Consider the following 21578-nt stretch of genomic DNA (forward strand, 5'->3'; position numbering starts at 1 on the left):
CTCTACTTAATTCTGTAGGATGAAGTTTAACAGTAGACAAAGTCATCCTTTAAATTTTGACTAGTTTAGTGTAGGCTATAAATGACAAACCTGATGCTTGAAATCCCGTTACGTTTTCGGTACAGATACAGGTGGGTAAAGCACTTGAAAGGTAAGCACCGTCTTTTCAGCATTTTATTCATAGCTACGTAAACTTAAGAAACTCTTTTACAAATGCTTGCATGTCTTAATGACCAACTGATGCACTGCTGAATTGCACATACCTAGCATCCCTATTTAGTTGGATGAGCTCACTAAAAAAATAAATTATTGTTTTCTTTTCATGTGCGTACTATACTGGATGCTGCAAAATGCCATTTAACAATTTTGCCAACACAGCTCTAAATTTCTCAGAATTCAGTCAGTGGATTTCTCTCTAGTTAGTGGAGCTGGTGCCTGTGGACAAATGTACTGTGTGAGTTTTCTCATTTTGATTTTTTTTGTTCCATGTCAAGTCAGTATTTTCAATTTTCTACCATCCCTGAGAGTTAGGAAACTTTCTGTGCTACCTACAAACACCTGCTGTGTTCCAATTTTCTTGTCACAGAAGCATTCAACTAATTCTTATCATACTCCATGTTTTATTTGCAACAGGCCTAAGCCCTCATTCTGAAGGGAAAGGACATACTAATTTCCCAGTCTTTTCCATTTTACCACACTTCTTTATCATTTTTCTCCTTTGAGATTTCTACCTCCATTGTTTAAAGAATATAAAACACAACAATTTTTTCTCCCTTCGTAGGAGGCATGTCCTGTAAGGAAGCAATTAAAAAATGGATTTTTGAAGGCTTTTCAGTTCTGGTCTTCTATAATATATGGGCTGCAGAAGGCTGGGGGGATGGGAGGATTAACTCTGTTTTGTGACCATATAATCCTGAATATATTTCTCCTTTACTTTTGTCCCATTCCTGTCGTTAAGCTATTACCAATCTAATAAATATGTAAGTCCTGATGTTGGTTCCTCATTCCACTGCCCACGGTGGCATTTGTTTAGCTGGCTGTATGTGACATTCACCCAACACACTGAGCTGCTGCCTGCTGGGGGCAGGGTGCTAGCTGGTAGAGAAGCTTGTTGGGCTGACCAGGTAAGTCCTAAGCGTAGCCAGCTTTCAAATGTAAATCGAGACAGGTTTTTTTTGTTTGTTTGTTTGCAGCTGATTGATTTATTATCTTTTTTTTTTCAGTCTAATGCTTGTGGTAGAGTTAGTGCTTCTTGCCTAGCATTTATTGCAGTGTGAAATGTCAAGCAGGTACCTGTGGATGAGGGCAGACTGTGTGCTCGTAGAACTCTTTCAGTAAGTTGGATAGTTCTCCATTTACCTATGATGGTAGCAGCAGTGCCGTGTATTTCACAGCTGCTAAGCGGCTGGAAACAGCTCGCTTCTCCCTCTCAGCTGCCTAAGTGCACTAAGCAATGGTTGGCCTTTTGCTAAAAAGGGTTTTTTTTTCTCTGAAACCAGTGACAAATGTCTTTTCACAAAAATCACATAATCCTGCATATTCCCAGAAAAACAGATAAAGGAAAGGAAAAATTTTCCTTCTTGAGATATTGAAGGTTCTTTAACCATTTCTGCAGGCACATTACAAAAATCAAACTACCCAAGCCAGAGGTTATCTGGGGGCCAGGTCTTGTGCTTCAGCGAAACTGCTCAGAAGTGCGCCTTCATCCTGATCTTTTCAAGCCTGAAAAGTATTTCAAACTCTTCCTATTATCATGGGAAGAGGGAAAAAAAGATGCTTTGAATGCTTTCAGCCAGGGACCACAAAATGACTGGGAGGTCAGTTCTTAGGACAGTTGCCTAAGATGTAGCAGTCTTGTTCGTACTCCTCAGGTCTCCTGCAGTGGTGATCTTAACCCCAGGGATGTGCCATATCTACTGGGCTGTACAGTCGGTCTGTCTCCAGGTGTGCCTGGAGACATCTACCCTCAGCATCCTGCAACTCAGCCTAAGCCATGCTGAGGAAGGGCAGATCAGCTCAGGGGGGACTCTGTGCTGCTACAGCTAAGCCATTTCTGTTACACATGCTGGGGAACTCAGAATTAATATAGATGTCTCGACACTACATTGCAGTGTCATTACATTCTCTTCTGTGGTCTAATGACTATTTACTTATTTATGCAAAAAGAACAGCTCTGTTGTAAGGACTGCTTCCCTCAGGGATAAATTGAGAGCATTGTCTTGAACCTCTCAGTGTCTTCCAGGTAAGTGACCTTCCTAATAATTTACTGAGGCTTGATGGTAATGATGAAAATTTCTACTTTTCATTTTCCAGTGTAAGAAAAAAACCCAACCAACACACTTATTTCCTTAAAAAAAGTAACAAAGAGATTTGGCTGCAAAGAACTGGCTGCAAGGAATTGGCTCTGTAAAAAAAATGTTGAGTTGAAAATCCCAGATCAGTATTTCCTTTATGAATTGCTGCTGTTCTATAGCGATAGATGCTCTGCTTTGCTTGAACATAAAGAGGCCTCTGTAGCGGAGAGAAAGAAAACCACTAAGAATTAACTTGAAGGAGCAGATACTTGCTGGTGCTGGGTGTTAAAGGGAAAGACGTGTTAATAGAGCACAGCAGTGAAGATCAGCTTTATGAAATAAATGGACCAAAAAAAAAATATTCTTCCCTCCTTCACTTAGCTTCTATCCAAAAGATAGTGAAAATGTGTTAATCTTTCTAATTAGTCCTTTGAGACTGATAAGGTATTGAAAAAGTGTTGAGAAAATTAAATCTGGAGGAAAAGTACAATATTTAAGAGGGAATTCATAATATGAGTTGATAGCTCATGACCATAGCAAAATGGAAAGACCCTGTTTTAATAAGGTGAAATAAAAATTCAGGATAGGTTAGCTTGTAGAGTTATCTTACTCAGCCACAAGAAAGCTGGCTATGCAGGCTGGCCATTTCTGTGATTTATTGTAATGTTTGAGCGCAAGGCGGGTCTTGGTTGTTGAAACAAGAGGGTGAGAAAAATGAGATTTGCAGAGCTGGGAAAGACATAAGTCCTCCCTCAAGTCTGGTTGCCTTGATGTTCTTGATAAAGAAAGCACTATCATGATCAGCTCTCGTAGGCATAAATCCTACTAAGGAATTAATGTTCAGTGAACCTTACTTCAGTACTAATGAATTAATTGAAACAATAACTAAGTTATAAACCTTTTAGTGAGCAGCAGCCAAGCTTCAGATCGTTGATTGTGTTTATACCTCTCTAGTGACAGGCTAAATAGAAACCTGAATTTTTCCACCGGTGCACACATTTTTTTCCTCTTTGCTGGCCCAGTGCTGACCCATACCGGCAGCATCCATAGTAGAGGTCAGGTCTAAGGAAAAGGGATGAGGCTACTGCACAATATTCTGGCAGCTCCAGGAGGATGGAGTAGCAGCCTGCTTGTATCTGTCATGTACGGTACAATTCAGAATAGCTGTGTTATGCTTTCCATGAGCTGGCGGGCAGTTTAAGGCTGATAAAGTGTAAAGGCGAAGACAGATACTGGACCTGAAGGACTGACTTCCACCGCAGAATGGGCACAGAGCCAGTGCAGCTTCTCTTGATGAGAAATGCTTCACTACACGTGTTGCAATTCTTGTCATGTCTACAAAAGAGTGGCTGAAGGGGAACTGGCGGATGTATTGGATGTTCAGTGAGTCCTCAGCAAGTATGAGTACCTCATACAAAGTAGCCTTTGACTGGCAGGTAACTGCCATGGATCAAAATCCATTGATATAGTGAAAGGCAAGGGAGTTAAGTGTTATGTTTTCAATAAAGATGAGGGGACAACCACAATGAACGTGGTGCTGATGATCCTCTCTTGTGCATGTAGGGATTGCACAGCAGCAATCGCATGTGACAAGAGGGCTCATTCCTTGTTACCTTGTATGATGGAGACAGGATTATGAACTGAGCAACAACCAAGGTGGCGAGCCAACCCCCAGCAAGAGCCCAGCACTGCAGTTCTGCTACAGTGGGATTCCCCATGCCCACTGTGCCCATTCAGCTGCTGTCTGCGATACTGGGGAAGCTGCAGCACTGGGCTGGGAGCACCCGTGTTGCCAGCCTTGTGGCAGGGGAGTGGGAGATAGGGACTGGTGGTGTGGAGGAGGATCCTGTGAATCCCTTTGCCAATCTGTACTTCTTTACAGTGCAGGAAAAGAGGACACCTGAGGAGAAGGCAGATTGCACAGATTACATACTATAGATTGTGAACACTGAATATTATAAAGATTATAAAATGAGATGATGGCCCTTGACCATGGCATGGGAAATGCCTGACAGCTAAATACAAGGCAGTGCAAACTGGAAGGAGCGCTTCACACCCTTCACACTGTGTCAGTTTCAAATTAGCTGTAACCACTCAAGGCAAATCTTGGATGTCAGAGATGCATCAGCAGGTACCTTGGAAAGCTCCTGCTTTGCAATTTCTATACATCTGTATAAGGGGGAAGAGGCAGAGGGATGGTGCAGAAGAAAAGATGTGTTTAGAGGCTTAGTTTCATCTAGGTTAGGCTGGCTGTTGGCTCTGATGTGAGCTTCCTCATGATGTAGTCCTGTATGCATTTGGGGTTCCAAACATACCTGGACATGTAAGCAACAGTCTAAACAATAAATATATCTCTATCTATATTTTTTTTAATTGGATCCACACATTTCTAAACATCTGTGTAATTGCCTAATCTTCCTTTTGTAAAATGCTAGGTAATGATGCTATGTGAATATTATGTGTTTTAAAGAATGCATTGAGCATGCAGTCTGCTGATGATGTTACTGAATCTACAAGTTAGACTGAATCAGGATCCTCAGCTCACCACTTGCAAAGGCATCAGTGGCAATAAATGGAGAAATATTACTCTGGTATAGGAACTTGGCATATAAGAAATCAATCTTTTTGCTAGCATATATGCAAAGATTAAGAAATAATCTCATTGCTTAATAAGAAATACAGTTCTTAAGAAATGAATGGAATATGTGCAATATCACATCAAGAAGTAATTCTAAGAAAAAAGCATCTAGCTGTCATTTTAAAGTAGTTTTTAATAGCTTTAATGTGCTCCCTCTGCCTTTGTTTATTTAAATAATCCTTTTCACAGAAATTTTGCCATCCACAGTCTGTCTGGAATCTTGTTGTATTCACATGTATTTTTTATTATTTTATTTTTTACAGTGGTCAACCCATTCCTAGAGTGGAGTACACCGCTGAAGAAATTAAAACATGGGGGGTGGTTTTTAGGGAACTCAGTAAACTCTATCCCACCCATGCTTGTCGTGAATATTTAAAAAACTTTCCTCTGCTGACCAAGTACTGTGGATACAGGGAGGATAATGTGCCTCAGTTGGAAGATGTTTCTATTTTTCTTAAAGGTAAGATTCACATTTGGTTTGTCAGTAGATACGGTTTCATGAAAATGCACATTGAAGGAAGAGTCCCAGCACTGTTAGTGGACTTTGGTTTAGCCTGAAGTATCGTTCTGTTTTTGACACTGTCCATGGCAGAGAGTTTGTTGAGTCAAGACAGTTTAATGTATGTATTTGCAAGGATGAAGTTGTAAGGAATTAAACAGCTGAAGATGTATCACATGATATTACTGTGCATAGGGAGGAAAGTCCTTCAGTACCACGAAAAGGAAGAGCAGTGTTAACTCTGCAGGTAAAAGAGGGAATAAAATGCCAAGATAACTGAATTAAAAGAGGAGAGCAGGTCTGGCACATTGTTTTACAGTGTGATGAATATGAGGCTTTCCTGAGTGCTCAAGACCTCATGAAGCTAGTCATTATATTTGTATGTTGAAAAAAATAAGTGGGACTCCATAGATGATCTAGTACTTCTCTTTCATGTTATTTTTTAAGGGATCAGTATATTACATATTTAAGTTTGAAAATACCCTTATTTTTAATCTGTAATGGAAGTGTATCCCACATGGAAGAAGTGGCAGACATGAACATACTAGAGGAAAAGCCACCAAAGAGTTCATTTAAGATTTGCATTTCTCCTCAAGGGTCACATCAGATACGTGTATTTGTTCCTTGATCCTCTTGCTCAGAGGCTGAGGAACTACGATACTGTAAAGATGGCTGTTTGGAAAAGAATGTTATGTGGTGTTAAGTGTTATGAGAAAAATTAGCAAAGTGTTTTGCCCCAAATATGTACAGAAAGTCTTTAGTTAAGACAAATACAAAATTTGTAATGAAAGGCTTGCTTACTTCAGTCCCTGCTTAATCTGTAACTCTTGTTGTGAACACTTGCATTTACTAATAACTGGCTTATCAGTCTTTGAATTCGATTATGTCCTTCTGGGTCTCTCATATGTTGTATTATGGTCTCCAAGGAACGATGCCAAAGTGTACAGGTTCCTTCTCCCTAACTAGAAGCTCAAAGCTTCACACTGCTTTCAGAAGTATGTTTTCAGACTAAATACAGCAATAGTAGTGTGCATTGAAGAAAAAATTGGAACGTTCTCCTGTAAACACTTGGAAAGAATAAAGAATGAGTTTGAGAGAAATGTGCTTTTCAAAGTCACCGAGTCTGAAATCATTCCCCACTGGGACTCATCTGACAAAACCCCACTTTGTTAAATATTTAAATGAGGACCTTAACGGTGAAAGTCAGTATTTTACTGTCACAAACAGTTATTTTATCTGTAAAAATAAGGACAGATTCGATTTAATCCTATTCTGTTCTGTTAGTTTTTAATATATTTTACCGAAGTCATCTTCTGTTTTGGAAACTTCTCTCCCATTTGGTACCAGACATAAACCCCAGATATTCTGTGATGTGAGAACGTCACTTATGTTACCTTACTGTCTTTTCTAGACAAAGGTATTTGAACCAACTTTGAAATACCTCAAGCTGTTTTCATTAAACATATGCTATCAATGCAAAATAGTTCTTGTACATGACAGGTGAAAATGATGTGTGGTGATCTTCAGCCAAGATTCTCCATGTCTCCATGCGTCTGGCCGATTAAGAACAGCAGATCATTACCTGTGCTCAGAAACTGATGTAGTGATATATATAATAATGGTCTTTTATTATCTCCTTCACTTCAGAAAGGTCTGGCTTCACAGTGAGACCAGTTGCTGGATATCTGTCTCCCCGAGATTTTTTAGCTGGCTTAGCGTACAGGGTTTTTCACTGTACTCAGTACATACGACATGGCTCAGATCCTCTCTACACACCAGAACCGTAAGTTCCTACATTTGCTTTAATGCTGAAAAAATACACTCACTAGATTCTTAAAAGACCCAGTTGGATTTGCCAAGATTGAAAAGAGTAACCTTCCTGCAAATGTAAGAATCTGCTTACATCATTGATGACAAAATGCTTTACGTTGGTGAGCCAGAATTTAATTCAAAGGTTTCTTTTGGACTTTTTCCAGGGGTCTTAAATAACTGGATAATTTATATGGTGGGTCAAAAAATTCTGTCTGGATTATATTTCAGTAGAAAATGGAGTTTTCAACTAAACATTTTGAAAAAGTGTCTGAAATTTTATTTTCTGTTGGACAACTAAGGAAAGAAGTTGGAAAAAAAGCCCTGAATCCCCTGAAAAAAAATTGCTTTTCGAATTATGGTTTGGTTTTCTTGTGTCCCCATTTATCTTTTTTGGGCCAGACTCCACAGCTGAACTTCATTTCTCTCTTATACCGCAACGCAAGCAAGCAATGAAGCACCATCCTCTCACTCAGAGCGGGTATGAGATATGAAGCCTGTTACAGGGAACATGATAGAAATAAGAGACACTTTGATTATGACTTTCATGGGACAGCATTATATCTTTTCCAAAAAAGAATATTGCAAGTTTAGATGAAATATTTTGGCATTTGGTCTCTTGATGAAAAGCAGGGGGGAAAAAAAAAAAGATTGAAGTGATTGTAGTTTTTGTCGTGTAATATATATGGTGTGCTCTGTGTAATAATAACAGAACAATACGTGTCAGTTAGGTAATACGGACGTATTTTTACCAAAGGCATCCATTGATCGTGTAACCACAGGAATGACATTTTTGCAGTGAATCAGTCATCAGGCGGTTAGCATGAAATTGTAGCTGTTGTTTAGTCAGCTTGGACTGTTTGAGTGTATTTTATCTTTGCCAAAATTTACACAAAGGATTCGTACATATATACTCAGCTCCGGTCCTATAAACATTTGGACCCATGCCTAACTTTGATTTCATGATCAGACTGCCAAAACTATGGAGTAATATTTTTGGATATAAAAGAATGACTGGAACTGTGCGTTAAGCTGTGTCTCAAAGTGCTCTGACGTTATTCCGGCAGAAGTCACCAGGTGGTGCTGTTACACCCTGAGCGACTTTCCCCGCACGTGAACCGGGCAAAGCGTTTGCCGAAATGCTGAGGCTGGTTTTGTCTGTGTGTTTCTTTTGGGAAAGAGGTGGTAAATCCTTGAAGGAATTCACTCATTTCTGTAACCCCTGTAATTGGAACTTTAATCTCTTAAATCTGTAGGCTAATTGCTACAGTCTAAAACCCTGAAAGAAAGGCTTGGATATAGGATGCTGGACCTCTTCTGGTCTGTCTGAAAATACCTAGATATTTCAAAAACGGAAATTATACTTGGGAAGTACCAGGTTTTGCACCAATAATTTCCTCTTTTATGGGAAGCCAGTGTCTCAGATTGCAGCAGCTGCCAATGTTCGGCAAAAGAATGATGACATAACTTAATACAAACTAGAAGAACAATTTCATCTATTGATAAGGGGTTTACATACAGAACTCTAACAGGAACAAAGGAAGAAACATTTTCCAGGAAACAATTAAGTACATCTGTGCTTTGCTGATGCTGTCTGGTTCCTAGTTTTGTATATTTGAGACCCCTGTAGTTTTCAGGATGCTGCTTACATTCAGAATTATGCAGTGTATCATAGCTGACCCTTAGTAGTAATGGCAACTACTTTTTTTATTACCTTTCTGGTCATGGTGTCTGGAAAGTCACTGTATAGTAATAATAGTTCAGTTAGAATGAAGATTTTTATTCCTTATTTGAACTGAACTTAAAAATCCAAGTTACAGTCTTAACACCTCTAAATATGACTAACGGGAACTAGATTGTCATTTTCTAATGATGTTACTCTCTTCTTGCAAACCTACCTGTTCACATAAATTAATTAATGTGCTGACTATCAGGAACTCCCTAGGAAAATCTTGAAAACCCATTTTTAAATGAGTTTAATTTTTTTCACGAGATAGAGCATATAGTAAGTGTTATCAGAAATGTAGAGTGAAATCCTGGCTTTCTTTTGCAATCAATGGCAGAACTAAATTGACTTGAGTGGGGACAGCTCTTCATCTTCTGCAGTAGCTGCAATGCTCTGAGTTGTGCTGGTTGATATATAGGGCCATAATGAGGTTTGCTGCAGGTCCCTGGCTTGGTGAATGTTGCATTTCAATGATATAAACCCGGTAAAAAGACTCCCTTTGACTTCAGTGGGCTTTCCATCAGATTTAACACCCAGGCTATAGAGCTAGATACAAATTAGAGAGTTCATTTGGTTTGATCTGTATCACTACTATATGCACTATATGCATTTTAAAACATTTCTTCCTGAGTTTCATTATGTTTTTACTACATTCACAGAGCTATATAGATTTCCTCTGCTCTGCTAACTAATTTACTCCAAGAAAAATCTTTTGCTGTGAAAAGTGCATTACAAAAATCTTATTTTCTCTAAGCAATGTGTGAATAAATTAAAGGAACTTAATTATTTTCTGAATAAAACAAACCCAAAGAATCAAGCGAATCAAGCCTTGGTAGTTAAGTGTAGAATTATATTGTTTAGACTATCTGTAAAGGGCCAGACTGGCAGGGAAATCTTAGAGACTCCAGTGACAATCCCAAATGCTGGTTCATGGTTCTGCCTGGAAGTTTTAGTTGTTTGGTGGTTTTTTCTTTTTTTGTTTGTTTTGGTTTTTTTTTCTTCATATGCTTTCTGTTTCAAGCTCCCCTCTTTATATGTTCAAAATACTGCTTTGCATAGTTTTAATGGAAGAATCTACAAGCTAAAGACATGAATGAAACATCTTCTGCCTCATCATCCTCCTCCCCTTGCCAGGAGAAACAAGACTTTGTCTGTTCCCATTGTGTCTGCAAGGGTGGAAGTGACACAAAGAGCCTGTGTCCCACTGTAGAACTAAGGATAACGTGTCCTTGCTTATTTGTTTCTGGGAGTTGTGACTTCAGCACAGGAAAATAGAGATACCACAGGTACCAATAGTAGTGATGCTGCTGTAGAAGCCCACCTGGAGACAAGTGTGCTTACCTGAAGCCAGGAACTTGAAGCCAATCCCACTCTTATCTTTGCTCGTATTTAAACTACTGATAGGAAGTGTAATGTATCTGGACCAATGCAGTGCAGCATAGGTGAAGTGCTCAGCAATCAGTGTTGATTTCTCCACTGAAGGTGAGAACTGCAGTTAGAGCTCTGAACTTCCAGAGAATGGGCTTTGTGGCCCATTTCTGTGTTGGAAGGTGATGGTTGGAAGAGGCAGATTCCTCCAGTGGATTGCTTGTCACTGGGAATCCTCTGGGTGTATCTGTCAGACTGCAAATGCCATTTTCCCACTGTCTTTTGTATTGTTAGCAAGCTAAATTTTGCAGGAGATGACAGAATAAATTGTGACTGGAACTGAATTAATTAAAGAAGGGTCATTAACCTTTGATGATTATCCACTCAAGTGATGCAAACCATCTCCTGAACAAAGAGATGGGAATCATGCAGAGCCAGCCAATTTTTCAAGTCTGAGCTCCAGTGAGGAACGAATACTAAGTTATGGGTCTTATGATAGGGAACTGTGGTCATTTTGCAAGATTCAGAGCATCACCAAAGGGGTGTGGAGGTCATAAAAGAGAAGCCTTCTTACCAGCTGCTTTTGAAGAAATTGGGGATTTCCCAGGCTCTGAAAGGACATGCAATGATGTAGAAAAAAGGGAGGAAAGGTCTTTCAGGAGGAAGGACAAGCTTTACTAGGCAGTGGAAAACAAACACAAACAATTTTCCTTATGTAGGTATGATGTCTAATACTGTTCCTGGCCAGCTGTACATATCAAACATGTTTCATGGGTGCTGACTGAAAATATCGGCACACAGTAAATTTGAGCGCTCAGCCTATATTGCTACAACTGCATCGCCAGTCAGTGTCCATGGACCATGTTTGTTTTATCATGTTGGGCGCAAGAGTATCTGTTTACCTCCCCAGCCTCTTTGGGAAATCTGTATGTCTTAGAAAGCAAGAGAAATGAGATTTGGTAATTCCTCTGTACTGTTGAATGAATTACTCATATATGAGATTGGCTCAAACTTGTCATGCACAACTTCAGAGCAGTGCTTGTCTCACCAAAAAGTGCCAATATAACATGAGGAAATGTTGTCAGGCATCTGTCAGTGGGGCCATCTGGGCTGAGAAGAGAGACTTGTACGTAACCCTTGAATACTGGAACTATATTTGATACAATTTTGGTGAGGCAATCTAGTAATTTCAAAAATGCTAATCTTAATTTGCATGCATTCAGAAACTACTACCTACTGCTATCTACCTGGACACAATTGTTGAAGATTTCTTGGTGAAGAGTACTGAGTAAGGAGACTTTAAATTACGTAGAAGGTTGTTTTTCTCTTCATGATTTATATGAAGTGTCAGGTTCTGTGTCTTTTAAAACAAAAATAGTTTATAAAAGACAAATTGGATGATTTTGGATAGAAGGCAGAAAACTTGATGTTTTTTCCCTGCCTTTAAAACATTTGTTTACAGCTTGAAAAAAAAGAAAGAAAAAAAAAGAAAGAGAAGTGTCTTTGAAGAGACAAAAGTAAGGGAAATGTCAGATCTGATTTTTAAAGTGAACTTCACTACCAAGTCCATTATTTTCTGTTAGCAAATGCACCAAAACTTTCAGAATTGTTTGAGAGCTTTTGTAGATGATGCATGTGCACTTTCGTTATGTTGGTTAGCAGTTTTTTGTACACTTAGGTCTGCACTTTGTCATGACTAACAATGCACTTACAGGTGTGGACAGCAGTTCTTTTTGAAATGATTTGGGTTCTTTGCTTTTTTTGAAATCTACTTGGTGAAAAGTGGACTGTGTAACAAAAGTACCCAGTAATAACAGTAGAAACTCGAGACTAAATTAGAAATAAAGCATGCAGAAACCTCTGTAAATATTGTCCTAAATTTCTAGTGGCAAGTGGCAAAATGTTTGGTTGTGGAGTTGTACCCAGGTGCGGAAAGGGGAATGGAGGAGAGGAAGGGGGAATGTGTTGGATTTTGAACTTGCTACATGTTCAAAGAAATGCTGAAAACAGTCTTCATGGTACTAAGCCTGGAATACAGCAGTGATCAGGCCCTCCCACTCAGTCTGGAAATGCTGGGGAAATCGTGGAACAGGTGGGTTTAAATGACATATAACCCCTTTAATAGAAGCAAATGTGTATGCTTACACAGAACAATATACAGGGAAGAACTACTGCACCATAAAAAACATGTTTCACGGTAGGTGTTTTAAAGTAGCAGTCAGACCCATGTAAAATGGCTTATGTTAAATTAATTATGGAATGATTATGGCATTTATTTCTGTAATGACTCTCTTTTAATTTCCATTCCCTTAGGGATACATGCCATGAACTCTTGGGACATGTGCCTCTACTTGCTGATCCCAAGTTTGCACAGTTTTCACAAGAGATAGGACTTGCTTCACTGGGAGCATCAGATGAAGATGTTCAGAAATTAGCCACTGTGAGTCAAAATCTTTTTGTAGCATGCTCTCTCATCTGTCCTCCTCTTTGGTTGATGAAGTGACATGCATTGTCTTGTTAGAACTGACTGCATTTTCAGGTTGCAGATGACTATGATGTGACACAGACCCTTAGATCACAGAGCTTTAGGTATTTTTCCATTGTTTTTAATAAGACTAAAGCTGAACACACGAGTCTTCAGGTAGTCAGTTTTACTTTTTATATGCAATAACCACCAATTTTCAGGGCTAGCTGAGATGGATGTTGTCTACTTTAAGGTGCTGAAAACAAGTAAGCAAGGTAATCTTGAAAAAAAGCCAGAAGATTTTGGTGTGTGCTCTCAGCTCTACGCTGTTAGTTCCTCCACAGGTGGCCGCTTTGGCTCTTAGCACTGCTGTTTTGCAGTTGTTTACTGAATTGTCATGTGTGGTGGATTTTGAGAAGATGTTGCATCCTTGCTACTGTTTCTGTTGAGAATACCTAGTTACTAAGCCAAGCCTGTGCAGCAGTAGATTTAGAGAGGTCAAGTGCCTCAGCCAATGGCTGTGAGATGGATTCTATGTTGCATCAAAAGATGCACATGCCAGTAGATAGTGTGAACTGGAAGAGGTTGGGTGTTAAAGATGTAAGATGCTACTGACCACCCGACTGGAGCCTTCTTGGCCCTTTGTGAAGGACTGTTGCGTTGCAGTGAAGGGCCCTGTCAAGTTGCCAGGACTCTCAGCTCCTGCCCACCTGTCAGCCCTGCTGCATTGCCATTTCCAAATAACTGATACGCATCCTTTTGCATCATGACATAGGTTAGTGATCCCTGATCTATACCACTTGCTTTGTTCAGTTGTTTTAACTTACTGTATGCTTCCTTTTGTGGATCCTCTTAAAACTAATGCTGCAAATAATTTAAGGAATTATATTGTATTAAAAAACAACTCCATATTTAAATATTTTGTCTCATGAAAAATTCCGTGAGATCCAGCAGAAGAATTGGTTATTTTAAAACTTATCCAGCATACTACTGCTTTTCTGCAAAAGAAGTGCAGTGGGGGTTTAAAGGGTTGGAAATAACATGGAAATAACATGTTGAAGGTAGATTCAAACCAGGTTCAATTGAACTGTAATAGTTTTGATGCCCTGGCTTAGCAGTGGCTTAGAGTCCCATCTGCTGAAAAAGGTGTTTGTACACATCCGTTTGATTTTAATTCTGTAGCCCTGCAGAGGAGGCTACTGAATTTATTTAGTCAAACCAGCCTCACTCCTTAGACTGGCTCAGTGTCTTACTTACGGCCAGTTCCTCTCACATGCTTCAGGGTATGTGCGTTCCTTGATTTTCTAGTAGATGTCTACTGAGAAGAAACTGTTGTTTGTACAGAGGAATCATGAACGTTGTGTGTCTGTTTGCACATTTGCTGGGAAGGCACTTAGTAGGAAGCAGACCTACCTTGTCGTGACCTGCAGCCTCAAGAGAAACTACCTAACTGGCTGTCCCTGTAGGTACTTCGAGAAAAGCAGTATGTCCAAGTCTTTCACCCAACATAACCTTGGATGACATGGGCCTGTTGCAGAGGACAGTGTTGGCACTGATCTGTTTGAGGAGAGATATTAAAGTGACCTCTGAATATTATATAAAATGCTTTTACTCATCCCCCTCACAGAAGTTCCCAGTTATGACTGACTGTGTCATCTGAACAGTGAGTTGCTCCTGAATCACAAAGCCAAAAATAAGACAGCTGAATCACTTTCCCTTATCACACTGAGAATTTGATATCTGAGTCAAACTTGATTTCTCCTCCCATGCTTGAAATAGCTCTTTCAGGTGGAAGAGATATTTAGAGAGAAACTTCAGGTAGCCCAGGTGGTGTTATTTTTTGTAGAAGCACAATGAGTGGCTGTACTCCCCTGGGGCAGGTGCTTGACAAATACAGAGATGTTACTTGCCCTAAAATTTGCAATGTAAACAGTCAACTTGAGAGCAAGTAGAAAGAACATCTCTCAGCAGTGGGGGTGAGGAGGCCAAGAAATTCATTCAGCTGGGCACCAAATGTCACCTGAGGTGCTATTAACTGACTTCTGCAACATTCGGTCCCATTTCCATCCTAGATAAAAACCAGAGACGCAGTGAGCTGAGAAATGCCAGCCAAGAGTCTTAACACAGAAAAGCAGTGCAGGTTCCATTGAGGCAACTTCAAAGTAAATAAACAAATGAATGGAGAGAGAACATGCATATTAATGAGCTCGAAGCAATATGCCCAAAGCAAGCTTGCCATTAACACGACCTGTTTCAAAAGATAGTGACATTAACAGCTGAGCCGTTACAGGGAGGACAATGGCTTTAGGAAGAGAGGAAAACGCCTCTTAGGGATTCAGACCAGAAAGGGAAGAATTATTACACGTGATTTTGTAATCTTTTGTTCCATTCTGCTCTCAAAAACCACCATTTATTTGCCTTGATAGATCTACTCTTTGTGCCCCACCAGTCCTGAACTGCAAGGGAAATGTGCTGATGTTTATGTCCCTGCAGAGCTGACACAGTAGATGTTGAGCAAGCTGGAGCCTGGTCCCTGGGCAGACTACAAGTGTTTGTTAAATTGCAATTAGTCACATCTGTGCAGCCCCACTGAGAGCAGGGATTAAATAGGAGAGCATTGCAGAGGCCCTGGTGCTGGCCAGCTGGAGGGAGCAGGGCAGCTGCAGCGGAAGAGGGCTGAAAAGAAAGGATGAGAGCTCTCCTCATCCTCTTGTTTGAGTCTGGTAGTCAGATGGGGGCAAGAAGAAAGGAATCACTTTTGCTTCTTTTTAACCTTAATCATTCTTACCATGAGAGAGGAATATTGAAAGAGCCAAAAGACTGTCTTTGCAGTGTTTTTTTGAGAGTTGTACAATGTTTTAGGTCAGTAAGAAAGAGGAAAGATAAAAAAACCAAGTGACTGAGAGATATATTACTGAAACAAAACAAAATATTTGCACAATCCACTTTTTTGCTAGTAGTAAGGTATAATGTGGTGACTGTATGAGGAAATACAATATTGGCTGTGCATACCTGGGTGCTAATTATTATCATCGTCGTCACTAATGTCTTGTGCTACTCTGTGTGACTTTCTAAACTGAGTTGATTTTTCAAGCATGCCTGGTCTTTCTACTTTCACATAGTATGAAAATAAACAAAGGCAGTCTTCTGCTTACTTATCAAACTGTAAGATGTAGGGAGCTCTTGACATGAGGTGTTTCAACTAATGTATATATCATTTACAACATGTTTAACAGCACATAATGTAAGGTTTTGTCAGGAAAATTGTACAAAAAATATACCTCGGTTTACATTTCAGTATTACCTTGTAATTTGTGGACTTGGGAGCCAGAGAGCAGCTGTCTTTGTAAAGCTTCAAGTTAATAAGCAGGATCCTGTCTCTCTTGCTAATGGCAAAAATGTCTCCTAGCTCCTGCCAAGTGGTTTCAGCACAGCTCAGGTTGCCCCTTCGTGATGCAGTAGGTATAGGATGTGTTTGTGAATATAAAATTTGGTAGGGCACATTAACTGGTGGTGGTTCAGAAAAGAGGTTAGCAGAGTGTCTTTGTATGCAGTTTCTCACCAAATCTTTCCACCCAAGAATTTGGTCATTAGGGCCTAATTAGCTGCACAAGTTTTTTCCCCAGTTGTTTCTTACTGGAAGTTACATTTAAACCTCCTGTTGTCTACAACTATAAAATTGTCACCTTTTCATCCTTCTTGATAAAATTTGCTCTGGTATTTTAACAGAATGCGACAGCAGAAATTGAGAAATTTCTCTTGCTTTTGCTATCCTTTATGTGGAAAACCACAGTAGTGAATTGCTTCTGAATTTGAAGGAATTGTGTGTGATGAGGCCTTGTAAGTGTATTTCAGGCTTGTTATGAATATAAATGTTTTACCTTGCAGGGATGATGACTGAGGCCAATGGTTTATTTCTAAAGATCACTTTAATTTATCTGCGTATGTTCCACAAACAAAATATTGTAAAGATATATGCTGGGACAAAAAACAATGTTCAGAACCACTTCTCTGGGAGAAGTCAGTGGTAATTCCTGTAAGTTTACTTGCTTGTCTTCCCTCTTGATCTATGTTATCTGGTCTTGTTAGCTTCATTCTGGATCTTCTCCCATGCTGAGCAACTGACACATAATTCAGGACAATTACACATTATGTTTGCTGAGGAGATAACCAGAATGGAAGAAGCAGGAGCATTGCAGATAAAGATGGAGTTGCATTTGGTAACTCAGAGTAGATACAGCGTTCATGGTCTCACTAGACGGAGCAGACTATTGCAGTCTCTCATCTTCACAAACAAATTTCCCAGAGGGGCTATTTGATAGTGCTAAGCCATAAGTACAATTTGTGAACTGGATTACTGTCTTCCTCCATGAATGAACAAATGGAATTGAGAAGAAAACTATGAAAATATTTGAGATTTTGAACATTGCCACTGTGCATCTGAAAAATCAAAACTACTTGCATGTCTCTTATTTATAGTTGCAAAAAGATAGACAGTGAACTAACCACTGTTGTCTGTGATCAGCTCTGCTGCTGAAGCTATTCTGCCATATAAAAATAATTATGTATTGGCCAACTGAAACCTGGTGTTATAGCCCAAGAACTATGGCAGGTGCTGAACATATTGGAGTGTAACATTCAAATCTTTGCTCAGTCTTTTTCCTGTATCCCGATCGCATGCTATGATAGTGTGACGAATGCAAAGAGGGAGCACAGTGAGTACCTTAAGTCCAGTGGTGACATAATGGAGTTTCTTGCCAAGGCATCACTTCCAGTTCCACCTGTAGAATGAGTAAAGGAGCTGCAGCGTGAAGAGCTGGGAGTGAATATGATTTAAAAACTGCTTGAGTGAATTTTGATGGACTTCTGGGAAACATATGAAATGATTCTGGTTTGGGATGTGTGTCACTTAGGGAAGATGAACTCATTCCCAGGGTAAAAGCTGGGACTATAAAACTGAAATCAGGTAGGATAGATGACTATAGCCAGACATTGTTCTGCCACACAGCGTGAGACTGGAAATACTGTGATCCATATTGTTTATCAGTAGATAGCCTGGGCTGTGTTTCTGTTCCTGACTTTGACCAGGCAAAACCACCCACATGCAGATGTATTTGGAAATTGCCCCAGTGCAAAAGCTGAAACTGATACAAGAAGCAGAAGAGAAAGCTGCTAAAACCTTGTAGCTTTCTTAATCATTACAAAGTCATACAGGTCTGTCTGAATCAGGTGAGAAGGATCACTTACTGATGGATTACTTTGATTGGTGTGGTGCTGCTGGGCATGCAGACTGTTTCTCTAAAAGCATCCCCTAATTTGTGGGTTTGCTCTGCGTGATGTTCTAAAGGAATTAATAATAAGTAATGTTCTCCATTTTTTAATGGATTCTTTCAGCAATAGTTTTTCATGAAGTAGCAGAAGCACCGATGTCAGGTCCTTCCTACAGTATACGTAATCAAATAGGTGAGCAGGAAAGACAGTACATGTATCACAGAACAGGACTAAAGGGGAAAAAACCTTGTAGATTTCAGGGATCAATATTTAATATTTTGGAATACTGCAGTGTTTCCCCTGCAGTGCATTTTCACGATCATCACATCAGAGGTTCATGGCACAAGAACAAGACGTCAGCAGTGACACCTAGCTAGCTTTGTAGCTCAAACCAAATAGCTCTGAAATACAAAAAATAAGCTAGCACTCCGAAGAAGTTACTACAAGGAGAATTTGAAGAGTTCTGTTTCTGAAATGGGAGCAAATGCTTGATGTTTTCTGCAGGAATTGTGACAGTTTGTTGAGGCCTTTGTTCTGGGTTTGGAGAGAGTTGTGTTTCCAGGTTTGGGTTTGTAGGAATTGTGGTGCTGGTCAGGCCCTATGGCTGATGCCTTGTACCCAAGTGCAGTCATAAACAGCTGCTTAGGGGGATGTAAGAACAGGATAAGCATACCTGATTCTTTTCAAATATTTTCAAAGTTTCTGGCCACTCAGAAACTCAGGGAACTCTTGAGCCGAATGTGGTTTCTACGTATTTAATTATCCTGAATGGATTTCTGTCCAGGAACAGCTGTTTGTCTTTGAAGACATGTAAATTTTAAGTATCTGCAGTAACTTTGGCAAAGAACTTTATGACTCAACTATTCACTGTCTGGTGAACTATCCCCTTCTGTTGATTTTAACTTGATTCCTACTAGCCTTTTTGTATTTGAGGAGAGAATGATCAAGTCATCCCTGTATGCTTTCTCTATGCCATCATGATTTTACAGAACTGTTTCATTTTCTCCCTTAGTTGTCTCTTCTGGATTGAAAAGCAGTCATTTGTTTAGTTGTCATGTAGAAGATGCTCTGTAACTTTAAGCATGTTATTACTTCCCTGAATCCTTTCCATTTTTCCAGCTAGAGCTGGAAAAGAGAGAGGGTTGGGGAGTCGGGGAAGTGAGCAGTTCAGACCCTAATCTGAGTTTTGGTTAAGAGCAGCCCTGTGAAGTTCAGTCAGTTTTGGATGTGCTTCTGTAGAAGTGGAAGACTTTTGCGTGGCAGGAAGAATGGACCTGATGTTGCAGAGCTGAAATGGTTTGCTGCTTAGGGATGGGAGGAATGAGCTGCATGCAGGAGGGAAGTAGGATTCAGCGGATTCATCTTTATCAACCAGCATCGCTATTCAAGGATACGTCTCTGCAGTTTCTGATCAGCAGAAGGTAAAAAGGCGTGATTCAGATCTGCAAATTCTGCAAGGGGATGGGAAAAGTAATTTAGATGGTGGAGAAATCAAGTGTCAGCCACTGCAGTGAAGTTGGGGAGCTGGGCTACTGGTGTTGGAATTGTGGTGGGTTGTTTTTTCATTTGTGAAGGGTGGTATAAAATACTGGTTTGCAAAACATTTTTAAATACAGACCTCCTACTTTAACTAGTTCTGGGCTAAGTAGGTACCTCAACATATGACGTGTTACATCTAAAATCGACACATTTTGTGCTTTGTACTGTATCACTCAAAGTTAAAATGTGAAGGAGGGTTCACCTCTGGCTATGAGGGTGCCCAGCTGGTCAGGTCAGTGACCCGCTTCTTGAGAGGATCTCAGATTGCTCTAATGGACAAAATTTTGGACTCATGAGTAATTAGAAATAGTGTTGTTTTATAACATGCTTGTACATTTGTGTGCTTGGGCCCAACCCTGTAATGAGGAAGCTAGATGCAAGAGAGAACTAATTTGACTTAATTAGGAGCAGGGAAAGAATTAGAAATTTTCCTGTAGAAATAATATAGCTCCTTTTAGACAGGATGTGATTTATGAAGATCAAGCCCTAAGCAGTTAGAAACGCTAAAGAAAAAGCCTCTAATAAAACAACAAATTACAGCCAGAGACTGGATTTATTTTTATTTCTTATAGCATTATGTTTCCATAATGCTATGTGGATTAGATCATAATCTGTGAGGTTACTGAACTGCAAATGCAAATTTACATGCACACGAGTAATACATCTTGACATATAGGTTAACAAGAGAATGGTACAAATTTCACACAGCACTGGCTTGCTAATTACGTTTGTTTATTTTCAGAAGCAACTTCATTTTCATTAAGAAATTGCAGATTCTGCAATAGTAATCTTTGCTGGTAGTTCAATAGCTCACACTCTGAACATTTGCTCTGCTACAACAGTAATGAAAGTGAGCCTCAAAAAAAGAGCTCAGGAAGAATTTGTGCAATTTAGGAGTGCATGCAAGTAGCAAGGATCTACCATTTTGGTGTTGGATCCAGTTGAGATAGGTAGAGGAATAGGTGGAAGGAGTCTATGAATATTGATAAGAGGTTTTTGCATATTTGTTTTCTCTTTTGACTTAGAGTAGGAAATCTATTAGCAAAAAGGTATAAAGTATCTTATAGAACATATGTAACTGGGTCAAAATAAAGGACCCAGCGTAAGCTTCCAGTGAACAATAGCACAAGCATTTTGGGTAATAAATACAAACAAAGCACATAAGTTACAGGACTAAAGGTTTAAATAAAGACAATGGGGGAAAAAAGCAGTAGAAGAAAGGTTTGGAATGTATTGCTACTGCTGTTGCTGACTGCCTCTGTGTTTTCACTGATATTTTGAAGGAAAGAGATAATCCTAGGCTCTGTGTAGGTATCATTCATACTGACACTACTACATTTATTTTTCTTTGGTTGTAGCACATACATGTGAAACTCACTTGTAAAATGCATTCATGTATAGTCCAGAACTGTGGGGGTCTTAAGCTGCTAAAGTTTTATTTGTGTACCGCAGTATGTCCCATACTATGTTAGGAAGTATTCTCAGGGGGATATATAGGTGTCAAAGCAAACTAACGAAGTACATTTTATAATGCCACTTGCTTTTTCTGTTGTGTTTGTTTACATACTGAAATCTGTAAGATTCTGTAACATAGAGTAGTAACTGAGTCATTTGTACAAGACGCGGAGATGCTCTGCCAGCAGCACACATTTTTGGAGAAGTGAGGGAGTTCAGCACATGGAAACTCATTTCAGCCATGTCTAGTTCTCACTTAGGACCGAGGGAATGTCTGTGCTGTGGGTGCACAGGTGGAGGAGCTGGCTTTATCCATGCTTTCCATGGAGCCAGAGCAGCTGAGGAGTGATGTGCAAAAAACCTGCAGGTGGGGTTCCCTTGGGAGCAGCTCCCTGAATGCAGCTGCTTGCTTATCTGGCTGGGACCTGCAGTGCTGTTGGGGTGGACCAGCTCCAGGTTCCCCTTGCTCAGGGATCTGTGCTCCCTGCTGCGCTGCACAGTGCGACCATGGCTAC

The 21578-nt window shown here is 39.9% G+C and overlaps 1 protein-coding gene across 3 annotated transcripts in view; it reads left to right on the forward strand.

Moving 5' to 3' along the window:
* TPH2 (tryptophan hydroxylase 2) overlaps positions 1-21578 on the forward strand; it is a 51891-nt gene that overhangs the window by 10714 nt on the left and 19599 nt on the right. For all 3 annotated transcript variants that reach the window (XM_080393861.1, XM_080393860.1, XM_080393859.1), the window contains 3 exons: positions 5196-5392; positions 7079-7214; positions 12648-12774. In XM_080393861.1, coding sequence (XP_080249987.1) covers positions 5196-5392; positions 7079-7214; positions 12648-12774 — 460 coding nt within the window. The remainder of the gene's footprint in view (positions 1-5195; positions 5393-7078; positions 7215-12647; positions 12775-21578) is intronic.

This window comes from Falco punctatus (genome assembly GCF_963210335.1).
Source record: "Falco punctatus genome assembly, chromosome: 6".
NCBI classification, from domain to species: domain Eukaryota; kingdom Metazoa; phylum Chordata; class Aves; order Falconiformes; family Falconidae; genus Falco; species Falco punctatus.